Genomic DNA, 25,166 nt, shown 5'->3' on the forward strand with positions numbered 1-25,166 from the left:
AGCAACATTACTTTTGATGGTAGCTAGATTAAGCCACCACCCACACAAAACAAAGGGTAAGGACCAGAGCCAGTTTATGCAGGAGACTTTCAAACCTAGCATTGTTTCAGATTTGGCTTTGGTCCAGTGTAAAATGCGTTTGGTGTGTTCCTACAGCTGTCCTGTAGAAAGGAGCATGAGGTAGCAGGAAACAGTTATTAGCGTTGTAGTTTGCTGGTTACTCTGTAAACGAGCATGAGCAACTCCAGGGAGGAACAGAAATAACAGTGAAACATTTCTTCTCCATTTTGTCCAAAGCAGTCAGACTGCTTTACCATGAGTTAAAACTAGTTCAGTCCCAAATCCTTTGCTAGGATTACTACACTGTTAATGTGTTTCAACTGTCAGCCACAGAAGTCAGATCTTCAAAGCCCATTCCATCCTTTTCCCTACCACACAGAGTAGTGCTCCATTAAGAACTAGGAAGCTAAGCAATCTTGACTTACAGACCGAAGGACTTTAAGCACATCATGTTGCTATACGTGGTTTGCATTCCTGTTTTGTCTTAGCTTTCTCCTTAGCCACAATAGAGCAACGGTACTGTCTTTGCACATGAAGTCCTTCAAGATTTAATGATAGATACTACAGATTTCTAAGACCTTTCAGACTTGGGCAAATATCACATCAGTAACAAATATTTCTTATAAATAGACAGAAACACACTTCATACTTGATGGTACGAAGAAACAAAAAGAAAAAAAAAAAGAGATAGATGGAAAGATTCCCTCTCAGTGAATTCAGGCTACATGTGTACCTGAAGTGATTACACTGAAATTGCCCATCAGCTTCTGTGAATCAAGTTTGACCAACCTCCTCTAATTCCAAATGCCAAATCTAGCATTACTAGACAGGAGGAGAGTGTAAGGATGTGGTAGCATTTGGACTTTTCCAGACAAGGACTGAAACACAGACAGCACATTACCCTGAACAATTAACTCCTGTATGGTACTAATTCTGTTGAAATACTGTATTTCAGTCCAATGTTATCTCTAGCTAGTAACTCACGTACCTTGCCATATCTGTCTGCTTATTTTCATGTGGTCTGATTCTGTTAAAATAAGTCTACTAATTCTGTTTGAATAAGTAGCAGCTACAGCTGAGATTATGAGGCTGCTCAAACGAAAGAGGCCTGATATTAATTTTAATAAGTTTATTGGGCTTTATTATTTGAGAAAACAGAATACTAATGATTTTCTTCAGGAAATATTTGCACCTTTGCAACTCTTATGTTATTAAAGGTTGCAACTCAAGTGTAACCAATGAGTCGTGGGGTGCTGGGGAAGACTTTGCGCATGTCCATGCACTTCTTGTCAATGTAGAGGGAGTTTGCCTTCACAGCAATGTCATGTTCCAGGTTTGATTTGTTGACCATCAGCATATGCAGAGTATCACGAGCTTCTTGCAGACGTTGCTTTAAGGTCTGTATGGTGTCATCTATAGTATAAATTTCAGTCACAAGCCTGATAAAAGAGAAAGGGACAGGTTGCTTGCCTGACTTCAGCACATTCCTTTGTTGACAGTGGACGTGTCACGCTTTTAGGATGGATTTAAACAGCTGCCTTGGACTGAATCAGTATGAAACTTATATGCCCAACTAGCTTGCATAGCACCTGTAAATGATGATTTCTTGCTTGTCTTGCCCTTCAATAGCAGAATAAGCTGCTCTGATTTGGTATTTCTTTCTAATTGCTCTCTTCTTCACTTGCAGCCTCTCATTTGTATAGCCTTTCTAGGGCTAGCACAGCTGTGTTGAGCAATTAGATGTGGTCCTGTAGAAATATATTTGGGATGGATGTTACTGCAGAGTGTTGATGTAGTTCATGCTAGCTTGAACCTGTGCAGCAGGATGTGTTGAGCAGTCTAGATCTGGCACCGAAGGATGTTAACTAGAACAAGAATCGTTTGCCAGAATAACCATTGAATGTAGGGCTCTGAAATCAAGATTTTCTGTGAGATGATAGTAACCACATTTCTTCCAGTGGCTTATCGCTGGAGATATGGCAAATTGTCTTGTATAGTCCCTGAGCTGGTAAACTCTTTAATACCGTCAGCTTTGTGTTTTATAGTTTTGTCTCATGTTATGTTAATTGCTCAGTGCACTATAGAAATGAGAAAGATTGAATTTTCCAGAATCCACTTTAGCCTGTTTTGGGACAGTCCCAGTCGTTTCAGCACAGAAAAAACAGGCTTTATTAATTTGTTTTGTGTCTAATCCCTTCAACTACAAAGTTGGCAGCACACACAGAGAACAAGCGCCAACAACAGCACTTCCTTTTAAATAAGCAGCAAAGTTAGATAACATTTACATGTTACAAAGAAGCGTTTCATTTGATATTTTCTTTCCCTATTACAGTTGAGCTATTGGACTGAATTCCTTCTTGCTTTAAACCACACAAGAGAAATACATATAACATCATTTAAAAGCAAAAAATCCTTAAAAAGTGAATTAGGAAATGGTTTTTCTTTCTCAGATAGCATTTTGTCTCTGGGAAGATACGTTTTGAGATGTGAGCTCACCCAAAACCTGTGGTAGAAAAAAGTGCCCAAATTTCAAATACCCTGTCAGAATTCCTGTTTGTAATTGCAGCTATGATGAACATAATAGCCACTGATTCAGATCAGCTAAAGCATCTATCATAACCTGGTCGGGATCAGGGAGCTGGGTAGAGCAAAATTCATATGCATTGGAGGAAGGGGAACAGGTTATGCTAATTCTCTGTCAATATAACTGCATCTAGCCAACAGTGTATTTGTATAAATATTTTGGTTACAGTATCAGAAGCCATATGAGATTGACAGAAAACTTGTGTGTATGTTAAGTCTAAAATACTCCTGAGTAGCTGTACAACAGCTTGTGAAGCGCTTATTCCTACTAGCTTTTAGGTTATGTTAGATTGATTCTGAACCCCCATGTACTACTTGGTTTTAAGTATGTCATGTTAATGTCCGTTCACTCTAACTAAAGAAAATATTCAAAGATGTTCCAGTGACTTGAAATAGAGCTTCCAGACTTTTGTAGACAGGACCCTTTGGAACATCAACAGCGTCCCTTGCAATTGTGGGATGAAGAAGGGACAGTGTGCATTTTGTGCGCTGCATGTTTTTGATCCTAAATCAAACAGGTTTTACATCTTGGATACATGTGATCCTGCTGACCAGACCGGTATCAGTCATAAAGCTGCAGGCATTTCTCTGGAAGAGATCTTCAGGGGGGAAGGAGAGAACAGCCTCAGAGTACATATAAAGCTGGAGTTACGTATTAATATTTAAGGCCATCTTGGGGTTTGTGTGGGTTGGTTTTTTTAATAAAATGCCAATAGTTTATTTGCTTACTTAATTGATGGTGTGATGGTGACTGAAGTAGAAAATTATCTGCTCCTTTAGTAAATGTCACTGCTAAGTGAATGCTACTGTGTAATTACTGTTTTTTATGGTTTATAACAGCTGAACTCCTGCCTCTAGAACAGACATGATTTATGTGTAATGAAAAGCCACATGAATAAAACTCCCCACATGGATATAAAAAAATTCAGACCCAAAATGATATTTTTTGACAGAATGGATGTAGAGAGCAGAGCATGAAGTTGAAGAAATCTAATATATGGATATGCCAAAGGAAAGGTCAGAGGTCAGGATGCAGTTAGAGGTATAAGGCTGAAAAAAAGATACATTGCATTGTACATTTTATGGTTTAAGGAGTTAGAAAAATCTGAAAAATACCAGTGCAATAAACCATGATTGATTGCCACTTCCTTGTTTAAATAAAAGCTTTTTGAGCTGACAAAACATTGGTTAGGAAAAATAATATAAATCCTCAGTTTAAGCATTATGTACTTCATTAATCTCCTTGTAAGTGAAACTCTTGTATACAGCGGGATTTTGCTAGAGGCAAAAAAATAAGGGAATAGCTTGCTACTTTTCATAAAAGTATACAGAATTCTTTTCACTGGACTGTGAAACTCCCTCCAGCTATGGGAGGAACAGTATTTCTTGAGAACCCCCCCTCACAGAGTATTCGGAAGACAGTATTTTAAATAAGATACACTTTTGTGGAACACTGTTGTGTTCCAACTGGATTGGAGAGAGATAAGTGGGATTAAAATTCCGTCTTTAGGGAAGGAAGGCTAGTATCTCAGACATCATCTTCGATATCCAGGAAGACACAGTACACGCTATACAGTGGATCACAACACAGGGGTCACCAAGCTAACGTGTGCTGGGAAGCCCCCACAGCTATATAACCAAAATGTATGTCAAGTGAGCTAACCTGCTCCAAGATGATACTGGAGTCACTACAGAGCTGAAAATTAGTTGAAGCAGTAGTTGCCTCATGTTTATTTGCAAATAAGATTTTAAAGAGCTTGACCATTAGATAGGTTTGGGAGGTTTTTTTGCATTTAAAGACATTTGTCTGGGATAACGTGTTTCTAAAATTTGGTATTTACTAAAATGAAATATTGTGTTTCATACAGAATGGGATTAAAACCAATTCCTAAATCCCAACTTGGACATGAGACTGAATCTCAAAAGATACTGGTCACCAACAAGCAATTGAGTTCTTTAGAGTCCTTCTCCCAGGACAGTTAAGGCAACTACACACATTGAATATTAGATGTTTTGGCCTACTATTTCAATGTAGCTACTTGGATTTTACTTCTTCCTCCCAGAATTTGTATCACGATATAATGAATGCAAGTCTAATATCACCTGATTTATTCATACTGTTGTTAATTTTCCTGTTCTTAAGTGGCTGGTGAAGCAAGGGAGTAGTTTGGCCTTTACTTACTGAAACTGAGGTGCATCACGGCAGAGTTCTATGTTGGGTCGTTTGGTTCGTCCTTCCAGGCGGGTCTGAGCCACTTTCAGTGGATACTCCTTTGCCTTTATGGATCTCTCCAATAACATGATTGTATCTTCAGTCTGGAAGATTTCCTGAAGTACCTGAACAAAGCAGAATGGTTTTAAGCTTCATATGCATACAAAATTAGAACTCACCTACACTTTTAAACACTCCTGTCAGAACTACTTCCAGTTTAGAATGTCATTTTGCTTAATTTAGGGGAGGAGATCACTATAAATTCACATGAATCAGATGAATTTGTATAGTATTGGTTTGATCTTGCCATTTCTTTAAAGGGACATATGGCAATCAAATCTTACATGAGAGCCAGAAGTAGGGGGCTTTACACTCCTATATCTTATGGAAACATTTAATGGAGTTGTTCCCGAAATCAGGCAAACAGCTTCCACTGAGAAATGTGCAGCCTCTTTCCTATAATAAAATGAAGAAATTTGCAGGCAGATTGGAATATAATTTTATTACAAGCAGAAGAGAAGCACTGACTTACTGTGATGGGGAAATGCCAACTGTGTTTTTTTGTGACAAAGCCATTTTCATAGGGGTGGTGTTTTTCGCTCTACAGGGACTTATTTGCATTTTACTTTATTACCTAATTTTTCTCCTAAATAAAAAAAAAATCTGATGCTTGATCTATGAACACTTTGCAAAGGTAAAATTCCAATTAACTGTCGCTTTCATTTAAACCTTCATTCAATTCTTACTTTCTTTTGCCTCATAAAAATTGAGAAGGAATTAAATACGTTCCCTCTGGAACTGTTCCATACTCCAAGCATTTCGGGCATGTTTGCTGCAAGAACATATTAACACAAGTCATCGTTTCATACTGAAACTAAATTCTCAAAGTTTTGAAAACTCCACTGGGAGCTGTAGAGGGAAGAGCAACTTCTTTAAAGGTGTATTTTCTGTAAATGTAGAAGATATGGCTGGCAATATCACCACAAAGGAGAGGCCCATGGAAGTAGTAAAGCATAGTGTTTGGTTGCAGTGCATGTCATCGTATAATCATCTTATCCCTATAAATTCTGTAGGTGCTGCTTATTTGCCGTAATCTGTGTGTAAAAATGAGCAAACTTACAAGGGAAAAGTTTTGCTCAGCCTTAAAGAATGGAGAAAATATTTATATTCAGGCAACGTTTCCCAGACAATTGATTGTTGTTGCTTTCATCGATCAGGATTCGTTACAGCCACTGTGGTGAACAGGTTCATCAAGCTTTTTTTTCCTTTAGGCAGCTTTAAAATGGAAGACAACAAATTGAACTCCTGTGGTTTCTCAGCCACTCTACTAAAGTCAGTGTACTTTGAATTTCAATAACCACAAAAAATGGCATAATGTGATTTAAATTAAGCTGCTATTTAGAACTTGCCTACACACTAAGCTGTACTGGGTTTGCCGATGATACATGTGGATTGAGAATTGCATTAGTTCCTGCTGCTGAAAGGCTATTTATAGACAAAACCCAGAGTTAATGCTAGGAACCTGCACCCCAGTCCAAATACTTAAGGGCTTGTTGATGTTGTATAGTAGAGCAATGTGAACTATGTCCTGGCTAGCACTGTCCAGAGCAGTTCAACTGTTAAAACAATGCAGTGTTGCAATAGACAAATTGGGCCCTAGAGCAGCAGTGTATGAGCTGTACTGATTTGAAGGCAGGTTTCCACACTGTTCTGAGCCCTTTGGGTCCAAGGTTGACTCTCACAGAGCTAGCTTGAGAGCATCTTCACCCAAAAAGCAGCTTTTATTGCTTACAGACTGCAAGGGAAAAACTCTGTGAAGAGTTCAGACTGTGAAGGGAACAAGTATGCAAGACAGCAAAGCTAATGGTAGTAAATTCCCATAATTCTGCAGTGGTTCCTTTTTAATTAGATACTTGCTGTGGATTAGCTGTGTTTTAGATAATCCAGTGCACTTCAGCAGCTGTCTGTTTGCAGCAGAACTACTTACAAGAATGCATTGTTAGATACAGCATTTGACATATTGTCTATAATTTAACCAGTTACACGTACTTATTTCTGTAGATAAAAATCAAGGGAAAGAGACTTAATGAAGTCAAATGTCTTCATTATGCATCATCCACATCTTTCTTTTTTCCCTGAAAACACTGAGGATTTGGGTCTTCTGCTGCTCAGGAGTCAGAACTTTGCTGTTTATAACCTCTTTAAGAGGGACAGAGGTGAGGTCCAGCTCCTAGCCAGGCCCCTGGTGAGCAAATGAACATTTGTCAGGGAGAGTTTTAAAGCCTGTCAGTCCTAACATTTGTTTCTACTGTTCACCTTCATTGTGAACCAAAACAGCAACCTGTGGGGACATACCAGGGCTTCAAGGCAAAGGGTATGCAGTGCTTTTGGAAGTCACCTGCTGCTCAGCCGGGTCCTCCTTTCCTGTGTTTATGTTCTGGCCTCTGTCCCTGCAGCCGTGTTTCCCATGCTACGCCTCGCTGCATGCAAGTGAGCCTAAGTCCCTGTGCTGTAGTTCTGCTATGTGAGGATGTCAGCCTTTTACCTTAGTTCTACTTAGAGTTTGGAGCAAGTTTTAAGTGGGTTTATTTCTTTTTAATAAAAGTGTAATTCAAAGCAAAAACAATGAGACAAAGCAGCAGGTATCACCCAGTAAGAACTGGGCAAAGTCATGTCTCAATTTCAGAAAAGATTGAGTGGGTTATTTGTTTTCTACTCACAGTGGAGCAGAGGACTTCCACTCTCAGTTCAGATTCTGGGTAGGACCTTTGTGGTTCAGACTTTGAGCTTTATTAGTGACTACACTTCCTCTCTTGGGCAGCAGGTGGAAATGGTGATTAACCTTTATGGAGCAAATCAATGAAACAGCACAACTTGAGCAGCCCAGAGCACTCAGAAATGAGCCATGACTGAAACCAGCTCCCCAGAATGATGCTGCTGATGTTACAGTAAATATGCAGTGTAGTCACTGTGTGGATGCTTTCGGTCCTGTTTTGATTCATATTATCACAATTTAACCTACTCAGTGAAATTAGGTTACAAGGTCTCTTATACTTAGTGCTAATTGCTGAAATCAGGTTAGACAAAAGGATGAAATTAATATTTTCTGCAAGAAACTTTTTTCCTGCCCTCTCTTTTTTTTAAAGAAAAAGGTGTCATCATTTAAGACATACAAAGACAAATGGCCTCAGGGGAACCACTTCCACTGCTGCAGCAGCTTTGTACAAACAGTTTTCAATTACTCACTCTGGCCACACATTGGATCAATGGTTTAGATAACCTGCTCTACATGACAGATTGGTGGGGAGGATCAGCAGACAGCGTTGCACCAGTCTGCATCATTTCTGGATGACCTCCAAAGGCAGGAAGCAAAATCAACAAAAGCTGAGCAGCATGTTCCTAGGAGAGTGTGGGGAGGCACTGGCTCCAGCAGCTGCCCATCCGGAAACTTTCCCTTCCAGGACATGAGTAAAGTTTTGTGCTATAGCACAAATTCTTGAGAGCCTGTAGAAAACTGCGCTCTTGCTGTTCTCTCACTTCACCCAGCGGTGATAGTTACAGGCTGGTCACAGACAAACTGAGAGAAGGAGGTGCTGAAGTTGCACAGTTTCATCACGTAGGCATCATGATCTTATGTACAACAGCAGCATTTCTAACATGGCTACAGTCTGACAGCTATCCTTGCTGCTTTGCTGTTTCCAAGGCTTGTTCAGCAGCAGCCAGGTAGCATGGTGGGAGGAACATTCCTGAGCTTCCTCATTTTGTAAATCTGTTTTTATTTAATATTTCCCTCTCTTTTTAAAAAACTTTTTCATCCACATTTCCATATTTCATCCAAATTATTCTGTAAATGTTACATTTGTTGAGTTTATCACATCTAATTAAATAAATGGTGTAATTATGACCGATTTCAGAATTAATTTTAGCAGATATGACCACATTATTTCCAAGCAAAATTAGGATACCTTGCAATCCTTGGATTACAAGTATAACCCAGATCTCAAATCCAAAATTAATTTGGACCTGCCTGATGGTTTTTACTGTTAAATTTTTAATAGACATTACCATGTCCCTTACTCTTGTTGGGTTTAGGGGTTGTTTGTGTCTTTTGAAGCTTCACTGCAGGTTAAGAGATGGAGTAACTTACTGAAACAAAACACTGCGGGCTCTTCAGGTATTGACTAAAAGTCGATATTCAGGTATAGGTTAAGAGTAGAAATACTCTTAGAATCATGGCAACTCATTTACTGGAGTGCATTGCTGTTTTTTACTGGTTTTTACTAAACATGTACCTGTTTTTTTAGTCTCTTTCTGATCCCTGTTCTCTCAGGGGGTGGAACAGCAAGACCTGCAGGAAGGGTGGTGCTGGGCATTCTGCCTCTGGGCACAGAAACACTTCTGAGCATGGTACAGGTGTTGGAGCTGGCAGGGATAATCTGCTGTTGAGGTATGGTATAAATACTGGACTATGCAAACATGTCACTTGCTGTCTGGTCTGACTGATTCCCAGAGCTGATGTACATAAACATCCTGCCCTATTGGTTATTTCCAGGAGACTGGAGCCAAGGTAACTATTTATATTAATAGTAACTTCATGGAAAAGAGATGCAAATGTATTATGGAGGAGCTGGCTCCTTGATTAAAGGTTTTCCTTCTTTTCCTGAAGATCTGTGTACTTTTACACCAGATGTAAAATATCTTTACCATAATGTCTCTTGGCATAATTCAAGTGTTTCCAGAGGTATGCTGCAGACAACATACCACCCTCTTCTACACTGAACTGCCTACACTGTATTTTCTGCTCACCTGCCTAAAAATCTGTTCCTACAGCAGCTCTGAGCCTGACCAGAGTTATAACACTGTGATTAGACTCTTGCAGAATATTTGCGTCCCCAAACAACCACATGCTCTGTGAGGCCAGTGATGATGAAGCATAGTGTAATGCTGTCTTTGGTTTGTGATCCTTGCCACATACCTAGCTAGGGCTTTTGGGCTTCTGTCTCCAGCACCTCGTATTTCCAGAGTTCTGCTATCCAAATTCCGGATGAATCTCACATTGTTATGACCAAGATTAATCCCAGAATCAAGTATAATAAATTAATCATAGACTTGTGCAGTTGGGACAGAAATGGAAATGAGGTATTTTTGATCTTAAGCTCAGAAAGAAGTCTTGGTTATGCACTAAGTCTGCACTGCCTGCAGGTCACTGGCCTATAGTGTAGAAATTCCTCTTTGTAAGCCAGTGCCTGTAGAGATCAGAGCTTTCAAGGAGAACGGTGATCTTGATTTGGAGTTCCTGATGCTAATGAAACCATCTATCTGTATTAAGCTGATTCTTTTTCCTTCTCTATAGGTACTTGTGGATTTAGCAAGTTCTCTGTCCCTTTACCATTTAAGAACAGCAATGCCAGAATGTTCCAGTAGATTGTTACTAGAACAATGCCCATGTTCCCTTTGGATTTTTAGTGGATTCTCCTAAACAAGTTTGAAGCAATGACAGTCTTGTACAGCAAGTCAGGACTGTAAACCTGTGGCCACAAAGCCATTAGACATACAGGCATATGTAATAATACAAAATATATACATATATACACCCATATAAAATAAATTAAAAAAAAAAAAAAAAAAAGATCAGGCCAGAAGAAACATTTTAAGTATATATACGATGAATTCTAACCACAGGACACAGCACAGTCACCACCACGGTATCAGTGACAGACACTAGTAGAGCATACTTTTTCAGGGTACTGACTTCAGAAACGGTTGCAGGAGATTCCCTGTAGGATTTTATGGTTTTGGTCGGTTTTCAGGGTGTTTTTTTTTTTTTGGGGGGGGGGGGTGTCTGGAAGATACTTTGCTGTGTCACAAATCAGAAAAGTATTTTTCATTCCAAAAAGGGCTCCAGACCTCATTAAAAGGATAGCTTTTCACAGTTCCAAGTTAGCATATCTTTTCTACGCTCATTTTCCTCTCATTTTATAGAGCTAGCCTGCTTAGCTAGGAAAATAATTTGCTGGAAATTACTCTCTGAGAGTAGCATTCATTGCTTGAGAAGTCAGTGCAAAAACAGTTAAATGAGCACTCCCTCCTTACTTCTGCTCTCAGCAAGAGAATTAGCAGGACTTCGACCATATAATTTCACCCACATCTTAACCAGCAAAGATTTTGCTCAGTAAATGTATTGCATTTTCCTTTCCTTTGACAACACTGGATTACTCCTCAGCAGCATACGCAGTTTTCTCATCCTCTAGCATTTTGTTATTCCGACATAACTACATTACTATGGAGTTTGTGATGAGTAAAGTATCTCTGCTTTGTATGTGCTAACTAGTGGCTCAGTAGTAACAGCAGCATTAGTTCTTAAAGTGCGGTCTGATTTGATACTTTTTTAATCCATGTATATAGTACAAACTAATTACCCTTTACACAAATGACTGAAGTTTCTCCAGATAGCTTATTACTGCTATATAATGGTGTGACAGTACAGGGACATAAATATTGGGTTTCCTATTCTGTACCAATTGTCAAAAGTTAGGTCAGTGTCAGCTGGACTCCATGGCAAAATCCCTGCTCATATGTACTTTCATAAAAGAGGCACTTAAAAGCATTAGAAAAAGTAAATGAAAAATGTGAAGCAGATGTTCATAGATTTAAATCCAGGAGAAACTTGGATAGATGTCCAATTCAGGGATAAAATTCTGTAGCTGGCTAGATCTTACACAGTCTAAACCACACAAAAACCTGCATTCAACATCTTTCATGCTTTACAAGCGGGGGGGGAGAGAGAAAATGTGAATTTATGTGGTGTGACTTAATGCATATTTAGCTGGTTACTTTACACCTTCCTAAGAGTCCCTAAAACTAACCTGAAAACATCTTAAACTACTTATGGCAAATAGAATGGCAGGAAAACTCTACTGTTTCCACATGCACATTGAAAAAAATGAGTGAACACGAGGCTCCTCTATAAGAGAAAGAATCTTAATGGAAGAACTTACTGAACTCTGACTGAAGTCATATCAAAGTAGCACAGTGAGTCCTGCTAGCTTAACAAGAATTTATCTGTCAGTACAAAGGCTGTACCCCCTGTTAACTTCAAAAAATGTATTTCAAAATTCAGCTACCTCTTCTTAACTTCAAAATATCTATTTCAAAATTCAACTAACACACTCCAACATGTCATTCATTTCAGTGAAAGCTTACTAAAAAGGCAAAACGGCCAGAGATTAATACAGGTCTGTCTCTGTGCCATTTCTGCTTTGTATAATATGAAGACAAAGGCAGAACAAATACTGAAAAAGTTCACTGTCTGACCTGCTCTGAAATATCAGGGTTTTTTTCAGGCCAAAATTCAGGCTAAAGATATGGAAATGTATCAAAAGGGAAGGAAAACGGAACTTCAGTGTCAAAGGTAGACTAATGACATTCTGCATGTAAATACTTTTAAATTTTAGCTAATTTAGGACTCTTCCCTTGCTGCTGCAAATGAAACTGTAACATCTTAAGGTCTTCTCCTTCCTCTAAATCTTAAAAACATGCTGCTGTTTGTGGACCTTTTTATTTGCACACTTTCCAAAGTTAGTTCATTGTTGGGGGTGGGGGGGTGGGAAAGCAAGCAATTAATGCACAATTTCTGTGTCAGGAAATAGCCAAGGAGTATCATCAATAAATGTAAAATAGGACCAAATACCATCCAAGGTACCTTTCCCTACTTAAAACATGTAAATTGAGAATCACAGAATCACAGAATCCCAAGGGTTGGAAGGGACCTCAAAAGATCATCTAGTCCAACCCCCCTGCAAGAGCAGGGTAACCTACAGTACATCACACAGGAACTTGTCCAGGCGGGCCTTGAATATCTCCAGTGTAGGAGACTCCACAACCCCCCTGGGCAACCTGTTCCAGTGCTCTGTCACTCTTACAGTAAAGAAGTTCTTCCTGATGTTAACGTGGAACTTCTTATGCTCCAGTTTACACCCATTGCCCCTTGTCCTATCACTGGATATCACTGAAAAAAGCCTAGCTCCATCATCCTGACACCTACCCTTTACATATTTGTAAACATTGATGAGGTCACCCCTCAGTCTCCTCTTCTCCAAGCTAAAGAGACCCAGCTCCCTCAGCCTCTCCTCATAAGGGAGATGTTCCACTCCCTTAATCATCTTTGTGGCTCTGCGCTGGACTCCTTCTAGCAATTCCCTGTCCTTCTTGAACAGAGGGGCCCAGAACTGGACGCAATATTCCAGATGCGGCCTCACCAAGGCTGAGTAGAGGGGGAGGAGAACCTCTCTTGACCTACTAACCACTCCCTTTCTAATGCACCCTAAGATGCCATTTGCCTTCTTGGCCACAAGAGCACATTGCTGGCTCATGGTCATCCTCCTATCCACCAGGACCCCCAGGTCCCTTTCCCCTTCGCTACTTTCCAGCAGGTCAACCCCCAACCTGTACTGGTACATGGGGTTGTTCTTCCCCAGATGCAAGACTCTACACTTGCCCTTGTTAAATTTCATCAAGTTTCTCCTCGCCCAACTCTCCAGCCTGTCCAGGTCTCGCTGAATGGCAGCACAGCCTTCTGGTGTGTCAGCCACTCCTCCCAGTTTTGTGTCATCAGCGAACTTGCTGATGGTGCACTCAGTTCCCTCATCCAGGTCATTGATGAAAATATTAAACAGCACCGGTCCCAGCACCGACCCCTGAGGAACTCCACTAGTCACAGACCTCCAGCTAGATTCTGCGCCATTGACCACAACTCTCTGCCTCCTTCCTTTCAACCAGTTCTCGATCCACCTCACTACTTGATCGTCAAGCCCACACTTCTTCAGCTTATCTATGAGGATGCTGTGGGAGACAGTATCAAATGCCTTACTGAAATCAAGAAAAACTACATCTACCGCTCTACCATCATCCCTCCACCTAGTCACTTCCTCATAGAAGGCTATAAGGTTGGTCATACATGACTTCCCCCTCATAAAACCATGTTGGCTGTTCTTAATGACCCCCTCATCCTTGATATGCCTAGTGATGGAGTCAAGAATAAGTTGTTCCATCACCTTTCCAGGGATGGAGGTAAGGCTGACCGGTCTATAATTACCCGGGTCCTCCTTCTTGCCCTTCTTATAGATTGGTGTGACCTTTGCCATCCGCCAATCCTCAGGCACCTCGCCCGTTTCCCACGACTTACCAAAGATGATGGAAAGTGGCCTAGCAATGACCTCCGCCAGCTCCCTCAGCACCCGTGGGTGCATTCCATCCGGACCCATCGATTTACAGATGTCCAGTTTGCATAGCTGATCCCTAACCCAATCCTCATCTACCAAAGCAAACTCCTCCTTTGTCCTGACTCCTTCTGGGGCTATAGAAATCCGGGGCCCTCGGGGAGAGTCTGCAGGAGTAAAGACAGAGGCAAAGAAGGCATTCAGCACCTCTGCCTTCTTTATATCCTCTGTCTCCAGGGCACCCACTTCGTTCAGCAGTGGGCCTATATTGCCTCTTGTGTTAGTTTTATTTGCTATGTATTTGAAGAAGCCCTTTCTATTGTCTTTAACCCGACTAGCAAGATTGAGTTCCAAGGAAGCCTTAGCTGTCCTAATTGCCTCCCTACATCCTCTAACAACTGTCCTATATTCCTCCCAAGCGGCCAGCCCCTCCTTACATAATCCATAGATTCTCCTTTTCCACTTGAGTTTGCCCAGCAGCTCCTTGTTTAACCACGCCGGTCTCCTAGATCCCTTACTTGATTTCCTACTCATTGGGACGCTCCGATCCTGAGCTTGGAAGAAGCGGTCCTTGAATGCTAACCAACTATCTTGAGCCCCTTTACCGCCTAGTACACTTTCCCATGAGACTTCCCTTAGCAGTTGACTGAAGAGGCCAAAGTTGGCCCTTCGGAAATCCAGAACTGTGGCTTTGCTAGGTATTCTATTCCTCCCACACAGGATCCTAAACTCCACCATCTCATGGTCACTGCAGCCAAGGCTGCCATTGACCGTCACCACTTCGACCAAACCCTCCTTGTTGGCGAGTACTAAATCTAGCAGCGCTGCTCTCCTAGTTGGTACGTCCACCATTTGCATTAAGAAATTATCATCAATGCACTCGAGGAACCTCCTAGACTGTGAATGACGGGCTGTGTGAGTCTTCCAGCAAATATCGGGGTAGTTAAAGTCCCCCACGACGACTAAGGCATGTAGTCGCGAGGCTACTTCCAGTTGCCTGTAGAAAGCCTCATCAACTCCTTCGTCCTGATCAGGAGGTCTGTAATAGACCCCCACAACTGTATCACCCGTGCCAGTCTGCCCCTTGATTCGTACCCACAGACATTCCACTTGCTCCTCATCCGACCCCGGACAGAACTCAATACATTCTAGTTGCTCTCTCACGTAAAGAGCAACTCCACCACCTCGCTTCGCTGACCTATCTTTCCTAAAAAGGACATAGCCATCCATGACCACATTCCAGTCATGTGAACTGTCCCACCATGTCTCTGTAATTGCCACTAGATCATAACCTTTAGCCTGCACACAGACTTCTAACTCCTCCTGTTTATTCCCCATGCTGCGTGCATTGGTGTACAGGCATTTCAGGGAGCCAGTCCTAGTACCCTTTTTCCCCTGCGGGACAGGGTCTAAAAAGCTATCCTTTCCCACAAGTGAAACAAGAGATTGATAGTCTTCCTTAGCCCGCAATCCTTCAATCCCTAGCATGTTCCTCTTGGGCTTGTCCCCAACAGGCCCAGTTAAATCCCCTCCCCCTTTCATAACTAGTTTAAAGCCCTGTCAATAAGCCCTGCTAACTCCTGCCCCAAAACCCTTTTTCTTCTCTGGGACTGGTGTATCCCGCCTGTCACCAGCAAACCAGGTGTCCCATACAGCAGCCCGTGACTGAAAAACCCAAACCCCTGCCTTTGGCACCAGTCACGTAGCCATACATTAACCTGCAGAGTCTTCTTATATATCCCTTCACCCTCGCTTGCAACAGGTATGGAGGCAAACACCACTTGCGCTCCAGACCCTTTAACCAGCCGTCCCAGGGCCCTGAAGTCTCTCTTCATTGCCCTTACGTTCCTCGTAATAATTTCGTCACTGCCAACCTGAAAAACCAGCAGCGGATAGTAGTCAGACGGCTGCACCAGTTCAGAGAGTTACGAACATAACCAATGTGTGATCATGGACAGTTGTTGCATGGTTCTTCATTGTGACTCTTACCCTGGCCAGTTGTGCGTGGAGTTTGTTCTTTGCATCAGCCACTTCAGCAATCCGCTTATTAAAGGCCAGGTTGGTACTGATGAACTGATTCCATGTCTCCTCAGAGGTACTCTCCAGTGCAGCCTCTGCATCCTCCCGCAGTTTGACAGAGTTGGCCCTGGCATGCTGAGAGTACCTGATATTGTCTTCACTGAATTTAGCCCATGTTGCAGGAACTGAAACACTAGTAAGGAATCGAAAACAAGAGGAAAATTTTACAGATAGAAGCTTAGGTGAGCTGTTTTCTTTCAGTGATAACTACACTGAATAACACCAAGCGTTAATCCATTGCAACCCCTGCAATCACATGCATCAGGTGATTCAATGGGTTTCATACCCACTTTTTTTTTTCTATTTTTCCTCTATAAACCAAAGATTTGACAACAACGAGCAAATATTTTTGGAGAGCTGTTGCTTAAACAGTGTTTCTGTGGCTTGCTTAAAGATTGTAACTGCTAACTGAAGGTCTCAGTGGCCCTGGCATCAACTCCAAAATAAGTAGTTTTATGTTCTGTTGTATAAAGAGTGGGCTTTTCTCACATACTTTTTGTTTATTGAGGCTTAAAAATAGTTTTTCAGTCTTTAATAGGCTAGGTGACGGTCTGAGTTCATACCTGCTGTATCTCAGCCTGAAATTCGCCTCATTTCTCTGTGTCAAGTTTCAAAGGGCTTGTGGCTTTGATGATTATTAGGTTATTCAGCATGATCTCCTGTACTTTACGCACCATCAAATTACACTCAAATACCATCTACTTTTGTGAACTCAAATATTTATCTTGGGGAGGCAGAGTTGTGTGTCACCAGCCATGAGAGAACATGAGAGCCCAGCTTAGCTTAGAGAAAATGAGCAAGAAGCATTCCACAGCTCTTCAGCCAGCTCTGGTCTGCTATCAGAGCAGCCCTACCTCATGTATGACTTGCATAATAAAGCATGTGGCTCCAGCCTCGTAGAAGCCTTCATCAGGATGAACAATAGCAGGAAAATGGATAAAGCACTGACTTACAAGTAAGAAGAACAAGTTTCTCCCAGCCCCAGCACTGTCCTGTTCTGTCATTTGGATAACTATCTCCACCCTCTTACTTCTCCATGCATTAAAATGAACACCTCTGCTTTAACTTTCAGGGCTCTTACAGTTAAATTTAGTAATATTTATGAGACAAACAGAAATGGCTCTACTATAGCAAAGCCTATAAATCTAAATCTAAGGACTGGATACAGGGCTCATGCACTGCAAAATGGCACACTCTTGCTGCAGTGTCCTGTACGTGAACAAACTTTGGGATGCTTGGCTTCATGTCCAAGCCTCAAAGATGGCCATCATTTTCATGATCAGTTGAACATAAATCCCAGACTCAGATCTTTCCAAACCAGGAGTCTGCACGGCTCTGAACTTGCAGGCTAAGCCCCTGGCTTGAAAACTGCTGATGCAGCAGAAGCTACTCTGTTTGGTGTCAAATTCACCACTTTTTGGTGCATGCTCAGCCTACTAGATCACTGCTCTCTTCACCCAGATATATTTCGGGTATTCTACAAAAAGGTACGGATTCTACTTGCCAAATTGAAAGGCTGAAGCAAACTTCAGTCTGTGTTGCGACTTCTGTCTGCTCACAAACCTGTCTTCTAAGAATTATGCCAGTATGTTAAATCCTGCCGGGATAGGTCACTAGTTTGTGAGTTTCACATTTGCTCTAGATTTTAATTTAACACTCTGAGTAAATATTAAGGGAAGCAAAAAGAAAGAAGATAATTTTGTCAGTGCTTGTTTTCTAACTGGTCTTTTTTTATTCTTCAGTTTGTCAGAGGGTATTCTTTGCTCTCCAAACTGAAATACTTCTTCCTAAAATATGTGGAATTCTAGAGCTACACATTTAAGGCAGTTGCCTACTCAATATTGTAGTAAAGTACATAAATCAATGTAGTAAACCTGAGCTGACAGTGCTTACACCTGCTGATCCAGACAATCTCAGTGTACCTTCTGCAGGGTATTTGGTTTTGTGTGATTTTTTTTCCCCCTCCATGGCCTGACGAATTACATTCATTTTCTCAGCAAAGAATTAAATTTCCAAGTAGGTTTCCATGTTGACTTTATGAAGTACTTAGTACTTAATCTGTTCTCCAACACTGCTTTTTCAGACTGTAATTTATCCGGCTGGCTCTGTTGAGGCAGAAAACACCTGCTCTGCTCTGCAGTGCTGCAGGTAGGGCTCAGGCTGCCAAGTGGTTTCAGGACAACGTTAATGAAAAATGGCATTTCTTTGGATAATGGTTGGTGAGAAAGGAGGAGGCTGTGAAACTTATCCACATGAACCTGCTTTTTACTAGAACTGACAAGAATAATTTTATTCACGGCTAATCCTAAAAGTAGGTGGTGTTACTAGAGTCAGCAGAACGCCTGCCAAGTTTCCTTCAGATATGCCCTAATTTCAGGAGTGCATGAAGTGAGCTTTTAATGAAAAGCAGACCATAAGTAAACAAATAATACTGGGGTGGTTTTTTTCTCCATCCAACGAGACAGAATCATTATAATTTGAGATTGTGAATCACACTCGCCTTTCAGATACTGCCATGTTAGAGAGTGAAAAGGGAACTAACAAGTCATTAGCACGAAAGCACTGCCCTCTATTGCAAGCTGGTTGTCTTCTGCTGTCGCTTTTGGATTGGATACAGGTTTTGATGAAGCCACTCTTACTATACACTTCTAAAACTGTATACAATTGGGACATTTTAATTCAGGAATTTTAATTCACTCTGTGCTGCTAAAGCTGTATCAGATCCTTTTGATCATCCTGTTTAATACATATCTCAGTATAGCTTGATGGACTCATTTCCAAATAACCCAAGCTACTTTTGTAGAAAGCATACATGGTCCTTTGTGCGTGCTTGCATGCTGTTTACAGCACTGCACGCAACTGCACACCTTAGCTGAATTTTTATTTGATGTTGTTTTGAAACCTGAAGACCACCAAACAGCTTAAATCAAAACCAGAGGGAGCCCCCTGCACAAAGGGGTTTGAGGGCAAGGAGTCAGCTGCAGTGGTTGTGAACAGTGGTCCTTGCTGAAAACTACAGTTCACCCCACATCAGTGGTGCAGGTGCTGCAGGCTGCCAGCTTCTGCCTGGCCTCCCTCAACGGCAGCCATTAGCAGGCAGGGAATAATTGAAGATGATGGAGGGCTTCACACCAAGATAAAACAGAGAGAAAAGCCACTTGTTTCTAAATCACTTCTCAGAGATAAAGCTTACACTTGTGCTGCAATCAGGCTGCTATTTAAAGCATGCAGCATGGAAAGAGAATAGTAGAATTCCAGAATACCAAGGGACATTAAAGCTCATCCAGTTCCACCGCCCTGCCATGGGAAGGGACACCTTCCACTACAGCAGGTTGCTCCAGCAAGCTTCCAACCTGGCCTTGAACACTGCCAGGGATGAGGCAGCCATAGCTTCTCTGGGCAACCTGTGCCAGTGCCTCAGCACCCTCACAGGGAAAAACTTCTTCTTAATGTCTAATCTAAATCTGTTCTTTTTCAGTTTAAAGCCATTCCCCTTGTCCTGTCACTACAGGCCCTTGTAAAATGTCCTTCTCCAGCACTGATGAGGAGGAAGGCTACAACAGTCACTGATACTCACGTCTTATCTGCTTTTTCCACTCCATAGTAAAAGTTGATGCCGTCTGATGTGTTCCTTAGGTTAAAGCATTTCTCATCAATAAAATGGGCTGAGTTCTTGTCAGAAAGATCCTGCTCCAGGGCATGCTGTGCGTCTCTGTTGATGCTGTGAAAGGGGAAAAGCTTAACTTAATCTGAACCACCTTTAATGCTGTTGTGCTAAAGAGTTAATTGCTTTCATTAGCTTCCTACAATGCTTCAATTTATAGCTGCCCTTTACAGTGCCTTAAAAACGCCTGGTGCTGTATTGTAGCTAGAGGGAGCTGCTGTACCATTCACCTCTTCTAGCCCCTACAGAGTGTTCCTCAAAGAATAGTATTTAACACATCGGATTTAATAACGTTTGTCATTTTGATGACAGACAACCACAAGGGTGAAAAACAACATGTAGTTGTTGAGTGCCACTAACCCTAGTGTGAGAACACTTTATCGTAATAGTTGTACCTAATTAAATGAAAAGACTTAAATATAATTTGCATTTGCTAGAATATTTGTGTACTCTCAAAGAAATACATTCCAAAGCCTCCCATAACAAAAACATATATGATTATATATAAAAAGAATGTAACTCCATTCCATAACTCCTGTCTTAGGATGTGCTTAGATTCTTGTTTCTGTTGTCAATAATAAATTTGCTTTGAATTTAGCTTTATAATTAAAAAAAAAAAAAATCCATTTGAATTTCACTCCAGTGTGCAACATAGCAACAATGGCACAATGAAGTTATAATTTCGTAGTCCCTAATTTTAATGAAGGATTTCAGATTAAATGTGGCTTGAAAAATTGAGTCCTAGTCATCTTTAAATAGTATTACTCTTCTGCATTTCAACATATAAATTCTATCACTGGTAAGGATTCAAAGTGGAGGGCAGTGAGCGTCTAACAGGTCAACTTTCTGCTTTGCCTTTGTTGTTTCCAGTCTCTCATTAGGTACTAGCCCACACTGATTTCAGCATTCCTGTCTTTAAAACAGGAATTAAATGTAAAGCCTTACCCCAGCTGTTGACTGATCTTCTGTGCAAGTTTTTTCAGTATTTCTTGGCATTCCTTGAATACATCAGTTTCCTACAGTGGAAAATACAGTATCAGTGCTTTCATCCAACTTCATTTGTCTTGGTGAATGTACCCTTTTTTTCTGCATTCTAGATGTTGCAACCATCTTGCATACTTCACACGTAGTGTAAGTCAAGAAAGGATGTATTTTGGTCCCTCTCTTCCTTACTGCTACGAAATTGTGCCTTTTGACTTGGTTTTGTATGGCTTTTTCTATTCTATCAAACACGTTAGTAGATTTTATTGCATGGAGTCATTCTAATAAAGTCAAATTTTCCTTGGTTTGAGTATAATGAAGATACTTGAAACATGAACCTTGATCCATTAAACTACCCCCTCTAACTGCTTCTGCATTTTCCTAGAACAGTGCAAATCTTGCTAATAGTGGAGTAGGTTGAAAATCTAATTTCAGGCTCCCTGAGGAAGTATATTGTAATATTCTTCGAAACTATATGGATTAGTTGAAGAAACTCAAAGCCTGGTTCAACTCAGCTTAAAATGAATATAAAGTATTCAATATGAAAACTGCAAACATGGTAATTATGGTCCCTCAAATGATATTATGGTGTTCCAGCCTCCTTCCTTTTAAAAAACTCTGCTTTAGCCCAACATATCCTTTCACTAAGTGTGTACAGTTTTGTGAGTTTTGAAATGGGGAATAAAGTGGGGTTTTTTTATTTGGAAGTCATTAAGACAGCCCAGATTTAAAACTGCAGGCTCTGTCTCTGTACTTGTACAGTATGTATAGGAGTGACTAACTTTAGGAGCTGGCTTTCCTGTTATTACAAAATGAGCCTCTGTTGGCCTTTCTTGTCACTGTCTATTTCACTCCACTGGTCACAGGAGCACCTGGGGAGATCCTGCAAACAGCCTTTATTTTCCATTTTGAAACAAAAGGGGTTTCATCTGTTCATGGGAAGCATTTAGCAGTATTTTATCCTACCTCGAATTCCCAGGCTAAATTAAGTGCTGAAATACTTAAGCTAATGTATATTAACCCTTGATTCTTCATTAAAAGTTCAAGTTGCAGGTTGTAGGCTCAGCAGATGCATCTCAGTTATCCCAGTGGTCTGCACATTCTTCTGTATCCAGAAAAGTGCTTGAAGAAATGCCACTGTCCCATAATGTTCTTTTCTATTATTTTTGCTCTCACACACATCCAGTATAACTTCTTTGAAATATGCTAGCAAAATGTTATGTGATTTATTTTTTCTTATTGAAAAGCAATCACTACTATCCATCTCATTTTCTTTGTTCAGTGACACTATATATATATATATATATATAGCAAGGCAGTAAACCAGCATTTTATATTGTAAGACCAAAGAACTGCAATTTTATAGACCATGGCCCAGAAAGCAATATTGTTTCATATACAATATATGTTTCTACCTTGTTTTTTATAGGATCAGGGAAGACAGAACTGGACAAGACCTCACAGAATGCTGGGCTGTTCCTTTTGCTCCCGGAAGGATGAACAGAATATTGACCATACCCAGCAGGTACAGTTTTACCCAATTTCTTCCTCTTCCCCCTCTCCACTCTTCCAAACGAATGAAAGGAAGAAATTATCACAATGCCTTTACCCTGATAAATATTTGGTTGGATTTTTGTTACTTCCACAGTTGGAAAAATAAATTACTAAGTCTGATCTTACCTTTATGAGGTTCTTTTCCACGTCGTCATGAACTAAGTCTATACCCTTTCTCTTTTCACGGTGGTACAAGCATTCTAGGGCTATCTGCAAGCAAAGAACATTTGCAGTAGGCTCAATATTGCATTATGAAGTGAAACCTTGAACCTTGCAGGGGCCACTGAGCTGACATGTCAAGTAAAGACCATGTCTTAAGGGTGGAACAGAATAGGAGGTGGATCAAATGATCCATCTTAGTGGCTCTTTCCTACTTAAGCTGTCAATACATGCTTTTAAGGATAAGCTGCCATCATAGCTGCCATTTGATAAGCTGCTTATTAATGTGCAGCAAGGCCTACACCTCAGCATGACTGAGCTTTGTTGTGAGTGCTGTCAAAACCACCACTTCTGGTTGTGGGCAAAAATCCTTTCATCTCATCTCCCCTCATCCTGCCTTACCCAGTGCCAAGCTTCAGAAGTTGCATACCTGTACAAGAGAATGACTGCATAACCAGGCAATAGAGAATTCAGTTAACCTGCCACAGGTCCCGTGCACTTGTTTAGAACCATACTAATAAATGAAACAGCATTAGCTGGCACAAAGCATTTCAGCAGAAAATGTTCCCTGCATAGAAAGGATCCTCAGCCCAACACTCTTGAGTCAGTACAGGTACAGACAACTAAACAAGCCATTGTTGAATACAGAAGTTTGGTTTTCTATTTGTACTTGCCTAGAAACACAATAGACATGTCTCCATCAGCAGTATTCCAGATGTTTATGAGAAAACTTTAACTCTAGTTATTGGTAGCATTGTTCACTGGCTCTTACGTTACTGTGGGTTTTTCTGTTGCAATTAATTTGCCTTGAAGATTCTGGAGAACTACTAAATGTAACACAAATTATATGCTCTCTAGGGTGAAAATACTATTTTCACCAAGTAAGAGCAGGAAATTCAGAGCTAGTTAAGAATACTGGGATATTGCAGCTTACAGGGCCATTTTCTACTCTGCTGTAATGTACTGAGCTGACTGGCCAGTGTCTGAAGGAGACTCACCCTCTGGGAGCCTCAAGCAGAAAGGAAGGCAAAGAGAGCATAGAAATGCCCTGATAAGGTTCCTGGGTTGACTTTTATATTCTCATGGTTTAAACCTAACCACAAAGCTCATTCACTCACTCCCTCCACTTTTTTTTTACTTTTCTTTTTTTCTTTTTTTTTTTCCCTCCCTCTTTCTTTCCTTCCCCCCCCCCTGCCCCCAACCCTCCCCACTCCCGGAGGGATGGGGAGGAGAATCAAGAGAATGTAACTCCCATGGGCTGAGATAAGAACAGCCCAGTAACACAAATCACTACTGCTACCACCAATGATAATAATGATAAGAGAAAATAACAAGAGAAGAGAATACGATACCACCGCCGAACGAGTTCGACCCCCCAAAGAGAGACCGTGCCCTTCTGGGTAACTCCCAGTTACCTCCCTGGGCATGACGTACTGTGGTATGGAATACCTCTTTGGCTAGCTTGGGTCAGGTGTCCTGTCTCTGCTTCCTCCCGGCCTCCCCTTGTCCCCGGCAGAGCATGAGACTCACAAAGTCCTTGGCCAGAATAAACATTACTTAGCAACAATTAAAAACAGTTGGTGTTATCAGCTCTCTTCCCAGGCTGGAAGTCAAAACACAGAGCTTGCACCAGCTACTAAGAAGGAGAAAAATGGCTACTGATAAACCCAGGACATATATATATAAAGCCCATGGTGGCCAAGTTTCTTTCTTGCTGAGCGTGTTTCACCAAAATCTGTCTTGATGCTAACAGTAAAAGTCACACTAGTATTCAACAGAGATAAAGCAGTTTTCATTCTGTAGTCAGGCGATAACTAGGAATGTCAAACCTACCTTCAGTGGTCCTTGCAGTTCCTCCACAGCACATTCCAGACGCTTCTTTGTTGTTTCCAAGGCTTGGCTCTCTTTCAGCAGACGCTCTAGCTCATACATGAGCTCAGATCGCCAGTAATCAGTGTTGGAGATCCTCTCTACCAGATTTCTTTGGCTGTCTTGCTGCATCTGGTAAGTCAGTTGATCCTTGTCTTGCATCAGCCTCACTGAATCCACGTTCATTCTACCAGCACGGTACCTGGAGGTTTCAGAGCCTTTTAACTGGACCATGTTAGCGTGGTGCCAGTCACGAGTACTGTAGCGGGCATGCAGGTTGGAGCACAACCCAGGCAGGACGGTGGGTGGCCGCCTGCTGGGGTTATATTGCCCATTGTCATCACTGGGAGGGACAGAAACCACCTTGCGGAACAGCCCAGGCCGCCAGGTGCTCAGGTGGCTATAGCCTGGAAGGTAGTAGGCCTGGTAGGTGTCCTTGGTGGTGGTGGTGGGAGCTATATCTGGGAGCAGGCAGCTTTTCTTGGGGCCACAGTAACTGGCTAGCTGTGTGGTCCCCAGGAACTCCATGCTGCCCTGGGCTCAGGCAGCCACTGCAGGCTGTCCAGCACCCCGCGTTGCTCTGGGCACCCCTGGGAATTCCAGAACTGCACGGGCCTTGTGACACAGCACAGGTGCCACCACGCCCCCAGGGATGTTCCATGGGTTCTGGCACTCCAGCAGGGCTCCACTTGTCCCTCCTGTCCCAGGGCACCTTGTTTTCCCCCCAGAGCAGCACTGCTCTCCCCCCAGTGCAGCACTGTGCGTGGTGGGACCCAGAGTCAGGCAT

General features: G+C 41.6%; 2 protein-coding genes across 5 annotated transcripts in view; one reads left to right on the plus strand and one right to left on the minus strand.

The window, feature by feature from the left end:
- MPV17L (MPV17 mitochondrial inner membrane protein like) overlaps positions 1–25,166 on the plus strand; it is a 218,884-nt gene that overhangs the window by 193,036 nt on the left and 682 nt on the right. Inside the window, exons 4-5 of one of the 4 annotated variants that reach the window (XM_065684168.1) lie at positions 22,227–22,322; positions 24,422–24,514. In XM_065684168.1, the coding sequence (XP_065540240.1) occupies positions 22,227–22,322; positions 24,422–24,433 (108 nt within the window). In that variant the 3' untranslated portion in view covers positions 24,434–24,514. Of the gene's footprint in view, positions 1–22,226; positions 22,323–24,421; positions 24,515–25,166 lie in introns of those variants that run through there. The other 3 variants (XM_065684169.1, XR_010613664.1, XM_065684166.1) reach the window with 3 other exon arrangements.
- On the minus strand, positions 1,198–24,907 carry LOC136016640 (tektin-5-like). The gene is made up of 7 exons (XM_065684174.1): positions 24,344–24,907; positions 22,478–22,561; positions 20,762–20,832; positions 19,730–19,873; positions 16,063–16,285; positions 4,826–4,980; positions 1,198–1,499 (listed from the first exon to the last, which is right to left on the minus strand). The coding sequence occupies exons 1-7, from the start codon at positions 24,905–24,907 to the stop codon at positions 1,286–1,288; spliced, it is 1,455 nt and encodes a 484-aa protein (XP_065540246.1). The 3' UTR covers positions 1,198–1,285.

The sequence above is a fragment of the Lathamus discolor genome, chromosome 6, assembly GCF_037157495.1.
Source record: "Lathamus discolor isolate bLatDis1 chromosome 6, bLatDis1.hap1, whole genome shotgun sequence".
NCBI lineage: Eukaryota > Metazoa > Chordata > Aves > Psittaciformes > Psittacidae > Lathamus > Lathamus discolor.

Coding starts and splice junctions, on each gene's coding strand:
- LOC136016640 (XM_065684174.1), bottom strand. CDS start 24,907: ATGGAGTTCCTGGGGACCACACAGCTAGCCAGTTACTGTGGCCCCAAG. Junction 22,562..24,343: donor AACTGCAAGGACCACTGAAG/GTAGGTTTGACA, acceptor CTTTGCTTGCAG/ATAGCCCTAGAATGCTTGTA. Junction 20,833..22,477: donor TGGAAAAGAACCTCATAAAG/GTAAGATCAGAC, acceptor TTTCCACTGTAG/GAAACTGATGTATTCAAGGA.